Source organism: Triticum dicoccoides, chromosome 3B (assembly GCF_002162155.2).
Source record: "Triticum dicoccoides isolate Atlit2015 ecotype Zavitan chromosome 3B, WEW_v2.0, whole genome shotgun sequence".
Lineage (NCBI taxonomy): Eukaryota > Viridiplantae > Streptophyta > Magnoliopsida > Poales > Poaceae > Triticum > Triticum dicoccoides.
Genome location: NC_041385.1, coordinates 461,861,450 through 461,868,206, shown reverse-complemented (window position 1 = coordinate 461,868,206; position 6,757 = coordinate 461,861,450). Strand labels below are relative to the sequence as shown.

General features: G+C 55.8%; 1 protein-coding gene across 1 annotated transcript; it reads right to left on the bottom strand.

Moving 5' to 3' along the window:
* Nucleotides 1-2,377: 2,377 nt before the first annotated feature.
* Nucleotides 2,378-6,262, bottom strand: LOC119276523 (brassinosteroid LRR receptor kinase BRI1-like). The gene has a single exon (XM_037557593.1). The coding sequence runs from the start codon at nucleotides 6,102-6,104 to the stop codon at nucleotides 2,742-2,744; it is 3,363 nt and encodes a 1,120-aa protein (XP_037413490.1). The 5' UTR covers nucleotides 6,105-6,262; the 3' UTR covers nucleotides 2,378-2,741.
* Between the last annotated feature and the right edge of the window lie 495 nt (nucleotides 6,263-6,757).

Here is a 6,757-nt window from a genome sequence, read left to right as displayed (position 1 = left end):
ACCATAAAAATAGTTTTATTTTAGATCGGGTTGCTATGAGGAATTTGCTGAGTTTCTTTAATATTGAGTACAACCGAATTGTTGTTTACCTGGCCACACCAGCAATATGTAATCCATCATACTGGAACACATCATACTAATTAGAACAAAATATGAGCATGTCCACCTTTTCTGGTGTCAGATGCATTGCCACGAGCCTTTTTGCAGGCGATGGGCAGCGCCACCCATTGAAGCAAAGGGAGGTTGCAACTTTTAGTACCCCGCCACATCCACGGCACAGTGCGCATTCATTCACGGTGGTAAATGCCACATAGCCGGCACGAGCAACCAACCCGGCCGGCCGCTTGACCCAGTCGTATCGCCTTTTGGTTGGAGGCGCTCGCTGCGAGCAACGCTTCACGGTGGTACATTTCACGGGGAGGGACGGAGGGAAGGAGTGGGCATGAGAGAGATAGGCGCTGCCAGGTCACTGAATGAGCCGGTCACTGGTTGGGCTTCACTACACGGGCAGTGACTGTGGCATGATAACCCTGTCCCTGGATGCCCTACATGTCCTCCCCCAGCAGATGAGGGTGGAGGCATTAGGCCAAGCACAGCCATCCTGGGGCCCATCACACATGCATGATGGGGATGCCCTCCTTTTGAACCCCAGCAGGGAGAAGAACTCAACTAGCAGCAGCAGCAAATGCACAAGCAAGCAGACGTGCGTCTATTCATCCACCCATCGCCAGCACCTCAGCAGCGGCGTTGCTACTTGCTAAGTAGAGAGTACACTCGCTCGAATTGCTCCAACGCTGATGATGATGTGAACTCTTTGGACTGGATTTTGTGCGTGAGATTGGCCGAGGAACATGCCGCGTTTTGGGCTGCTGGCCATTAATGGTGAGCATGACGGAAACAAAGCAAGAGAATGAAAAGCTGGTTGTCTTTTTCCATTTTTCTCTCCTCTTTTGCAAAGGGATAAGAGCAGTGTGTTGTCACCCCGGCATGTACGTGGCAGACTAGCATGTGGAAAATAAGGATGGGTAGAACTTTCATGTACTCCAATAATAATAAGAGACGTTCAACGTCGAAATTTTCAGCAAAATTTTACTGTAAGATCAAACTCGGAGCATGCATATTTGAGCTTGTTTCTGCACAAAGAGCCAGAGCTGGTGCTGCACCGCATGCATGATAGACTGGGAAAGCACATGGTGGTATTGATACCACTATTCCAAATGCGGGGGGATGATGATAGCGCTGGGTGAGCTTGATTTAAGCCGGGGCTCCAAAACAGCGCAGGCGGGCAGAGGGCCCACGCCCTTGTGGCGATGCCAGAGGCTCCATTCCGAGGCACAGTTTGTCAATGTCACCATGGCCTTTGTAGCTTTTCCAGACTTTGTGTTGTGTGTTCTGTTGTTGTTGTTGCCGCTGCTGTGCTGCTGTATGGAGGAGTGATGGACTCTACATGGAGCTTTTGGGGCTCCCGAAGGGTAAAAACTATTCAATTCACCCAGAGAAAATGACCCGCCCTGCCTATATAGCCTGTGTGAATGGTGCTGGTACTGCTTATTACTACTGACCTGTGAAGCTTCATGAATTTTTACCATATGTGACAACCGGTGTGCCCTCAATTCTCTCACAGTCACAGTGAAGGAATAATAAACAAACCAAAACAAGGAGCACGCCCCAGACTCAAATCTGAAGCTGCAGCCCTAGCCAGGTTTGAACAGGCCTCTTGAGATCTGGGGGAATCAGCGTGCCACTTGCTTGCTGGACATGGACGATTAGTTTAGCAAGGCCTAAACATTGGACACAGCACCATGCATCTATAATAGAGAAGACGGGCAGTATAATAAGGCGAGGAGCCATGTTACCCATGCGATTAAGATAAGCAGAGAGAGGACAAAAACTGGTTAAGGGAACCTTTGACCAACTAAAGGCTAAGCTAAGCTCACTGATTGATGATTTGAAGACAAAGCAAGCCCCGGAAAATTAAAGAAAGGTGGCCGTGCTGCGTGAGTGCGCCTTCTTGTATGTGTGTGCGCGCCACAGTGCCTCCTGGCCCCACACACCCACACACAGGCCATGCGCTACCTCACATGGAAACAGGAGCTGTGTCAGCCTCTTGACTGCCCATTGGCTGGTCTTTTGCTGTTCACCTTGGCCTCCCTCCGTCCTCCTGCCTGCCCCCCTCCAGTACTCCTACTGCACTGCCCAACCCCTCCTCTCAGATTTACTACTACTTCATACTAGCTCAGGGTAGGGTTTCGTTTCTACCGTGCATCCGCAATGGTACCATGTTTCGATCAACTGATGCGCGCACATTGTACAAAATGCCAGCCAACTGCTAAGCAACAAGAACGGTAAAAGCGAATTTGACAAGGCGCAGCCGCAGTGGAGTGGAGGGAAGTTGCACCCAAGAGAATCCACCATTTATATATGTACATACACAGCTCTTACTGGAGCGCTAAGACAAAATAAACGAGGAGCTGAAGAAAGCTGGGAAAGAAAGAGAAGGAAAAAGTGGTGAGCTACTCCTATAGGTACATGACATGACAGCTTGGGACTTACGAGAGCTACAAGGGAGGGAAAATTTCTTATCGTGTACCATCAGAAGAAAATTCTAAAGCTTGCGTTGCGTGGGAACTTCAGGATGGTATCAGCATCTGAGAGACTGATTTCTACGGGCACTTCGCCCCGGCCCCAGACTGGTCGGACGGACGTGTTGCTGCCGGTCGCCGCCGGCGGTGGTCATCTTCCTAATCTTTCTCCTCCTTGGCTTCCTTGAGGGTCATGTCCATGACCGCAAAACCTGGATCGTCGCTCAGCCCGGTGGCCACCGACGAGGTTTTCGAGTCCACCGTTGACCCTGCCTGGATCTCCTTGAACATCGTCATCACCTTGAGCATCGTTGGCCGCCTCGACGGCCTGTCATCCAGGCATGCACACGCGATTTTCAAATGCTCCAGCAGCTCCAGCTCCAGGGTAGGATCGTCCTTCAGCAGCTCCGGGTCAAACACATCCGTGATCTTCAACTTTGTGTGCATCTTCACCCATCCCACAAGATTATGGTCCTCGCCAAAATCTGTTGAATCCGTCGGCGGCTTCCCGGTGAGCAGCTCCAGCAATACAACGCCGTAGCTGTACACATCGCCCTTGGTGGTGCACCGGAAGCTCTGGTAGTACTCCGGTGGCACATACCCCGGCGTGCCGGCAAGGGTGGACACGCTCAGGTGTGTGTCCACCACACTCATCATCCTCGCCATGCCGAAATCAGAGACCCTCGCCTCCAGATTCTCATCAACGAGCACATTGCTCGACTTCATGTCTCGGTGAATGATGTGTGGAATGCAGTTGTGGTGGAGGAATGCCAATCCTCTTGCTGCCCCGATTGCAATCTTTCGCCTTGCCGCCCAGTTCAGCTTTATCCCAATCTTTTTGCGGTCATGCAGCACATCCTCCAAGCTGCCAAACTTCATGAAGTCATACATCAGCAGCCGCTCCTCACCAATCTTGCAGTAGCCGAGGAGCGGAACAAGGTTGCGGTGTTTGATCTTGCCAATGGTCTCCATTTCCGCTGTGAACTCCCGGTCACCCTGGCCACTCACATGTATTAGCTTCTTGATTGCAACAACCCTCCCATCCTTGAGCGTTGCCTTGTAGACATCACCAAATCCACCGGACCCAATCAAGCTCTCATTGTGGAAGCCATTGGTGGCCTCAACAAGATCACCCAAGGTGAGTTTCTGCAGTGGCTTCTCAAATGCAGCCAGGTTGATGCTGAGAGCATTTGTCCCGGAGAGTCTCCAATTGGAATTCATCGTGCCAGAATGTGACCGGCTATCAATGTATATATCACGGGAGGTACTTGCCTCATCATTCTTCTGCCTCCGCTTCTTGCTCTCGATGGCTATGATGACCAACCCAAATATACAGAAGAGCGAGAACAAGAGTCCCATAGCAACACTGCCTGCAAGGGACGCCTTCCTCCGGTTGGATTGGCCACCGTTGGAAGAGCCTTGCCCAGTATGCGGCTCGCATGCTGGCAGTGGAAAGCCACAGAGACCAGAGTTATTCTCATACTGGCTCTTTGGGAATGTGGCAAGAGAACCAAGCTCTGGAATTGTCCCATTCAGCTGATTACTCGACAGATTGATCTCAGACAAAGACAGTGATGAGAACGAGCTGGGTATCGGCCCTTCCAACCGGTTGTATGAAAGGTCAAGTACTGCGAGCTTCTTTGCACCAGCCAGCTCTGTCGGGATAGCACCAGACAGAAGGTTGTGCCCAAGATTCATGATCATGAGGTAATACATGTTCCCAAGCTCCTTGGGTATCTCGGAATCGAGCTGATTAAACGACAAATCCAGAAATATCATGGAGCCATTCTTGTTGAAGGTGTACTCTGTGCTCCCCATGTACATCCTTGTGAAGTTGCACAGCTTCTTGCTCGGCATCCGACCAAGGTCCTCGGATCGGATGCTTGAGAACTCCAGCAAGCTCCCCTTGCCACGACACTGGCTGCTCAGCTCGTCGTTGCGAAGATACACATAGGGCCGCCCAATAATGAGGCCAACAGTCATCTTCCCCGACTGCTCTGCGAGTTGCGGTGGAATTGATCCATTAAGTTGGTTGCTGTTGAGGTCCAGCCACACCAAGCTCTTGCAGTCACCAAGCTCTGCGGGTATCTGTCCGGTGAAGGAATTATTGCTCAGCTTCAAGATTGCCAAGTTGCTGAGCTTCCCAAGCCAAGGGGGGATCGGCCCGGACAGCCGGTTGCTTGCCAAGGATATCCAGTTGAGCTGCTTGCACTTGGCCAGCTCCGGCGGGATACTGCCGGTGAGCCCGTTGTAGTCCAGGATGAGATGCTCCAGGCCGGGAATGCTCGACAGAGACGCGGGTATCTCGCCCTCCAGTAAGTTCTGCCACATGATAAGGTCCTGGAGGCGGCCAAGCTCGCCGAGGGACTCCGGGATGGAGCCGTTGATGTAGTTGAGACTGAGGTCGAGGGAGACGAGGTCGGTGCAGTTGGAGACGGCCTCCGGGATGCTGCCGGAGAGATAGTTGTTCTGAAGGTAGAGCACGCGGAGCCTGGAGTTGGGATCTTGGCAGAGGGTGGAGGGGATGGTGCCGGAGAAGTTGTTGGAGCTGAGGTCGAGCACCTCGAGGTCCGGCAGCGCAGCGACGGAATCAGCGATGGAGCCACTGAAGTGGTTGAAAGAGAGGGACAGCGACTGGAGCTGCTGTAGGCCGGTGAAAGCGTCGGCGGGGACGTCGCCAGAGAAGTTGTTGTTGGAGAGGTTGAGGGCGGTGAGCGACGTGAGGCCGGCGATGTTGGGCGGGAAGGCGCCGGCGAGATGGTTGCTGGAGAGGTTGAGCGCCCTGAGACTGCGGCAGCCGGAGAGCGCCCCGGCGGCGACATCGCCGGCGATGAGGTTGCCGGACAGGTCAAGGTACTGCAGCCCGGAGCAGTTGGTGAAGTCCGAGAGGCCGCCGGAGATCTTGTTCCAGGCGAGGTCCAGCCACCGGACAGAGCCGAGGCCGGCACCCACCATCCAGCGGAGGTCGGCATCTCCGGTGATCTTGTTGCTGGACAGGTCGAGAGCGTCCAGGGCCGCGAACCCCTGCCCGCCACCGCCACCGCCAGCGGACTTGGCGGCACCAACCGCATCGCCGGAGAGATTCAACGTCTTGAGCCCGCCGCAGGAGGCGGCGAGCGCGGCCACGTCGGCGACGGAGCCGCGCAGCGCGGCATTTCCGGAGAGGTCGAGCTCCTGCAGCTTGCTGCCGCACCTGGCGCCGGCCGCGGCGGCGAGCGCGCCGCTGACGTTGGCGCCGCGGAGGCTGAGCCTCTCGACGGCGCTGAGCTGCAGCAGGGTGGTTGCGACGGCGCGGAAGTCGGCATTGAGCGCGACGGCGGCGAGCGAGAGCGACGTGAGGCGCCCGCCCCTGCACACCGCGCCGGGGAACCTGCAGGCGCCGTCGCGCGCGGCCCAGCCGTCGAGCGCGTCCCGGCTGGGCAGCGCCGCCCTGAAGTCGTCGAGCAGCTGCGCGTCGTCGGCGGCCGCGAGCGCCGCCAGGAAGAGGAGCGCGGCCGCTATCGCCAGCCGCAGGGAATCCATGGAGGAGCGCGCTCTACCTTGAGACCATAAGAGAAGCGGTCTGCAGAAGTGGGAGCAGAGAGAGAGAGAGGAGGGAGAGAGTGGGAAGTGAGGGGGAGGTCCAACTCGAGATGGTGGTGGTGGGGGGAGAGAAAGAAAGAAAGAGGGGAGAAGAAGCGAGAGAGAGAGAGGAGAGAGGAGGCGGGGGGCAGATTAAACAGCTGTAGGTAAGAGGGGGCAGTGGTGGTGGGGTCACATGGCATGTGCCCCCGTCCGCCAACGAACGAATCGTGGTAGTAGTAATCCGCGGTGCGATTTGATTAAGCTAACCAAAGCTAAGCACGGTGCTTATCCGCTAGTTACGGCGACGCTAACCAACCAGGAGCCCGATCCCATCGCCGGGGCGGGGCGGGGCGGGGACAGGCGCTGCTCTGCTCGAGGCGCGCTCACGTGCCGCCGGGCCTTGCGAGGCGAGGCCGGAGGAAATGACTGCTTTGGGTCTCATCATCATCATCGTGGGGAAGGAGGAGCGAGGTCGCGGTCCGAGCCGGGCGTGCGGAGGAGGAATCCGGGACGCGTGGGCTGCGTTGCTTCGCGAAGGGTTTTTGTCTTTAATTCCGAGGTGGGCTGGTAGATCCGATCCGGGCGGCCGGCCGGAGCGTGCGTGCGTGCCA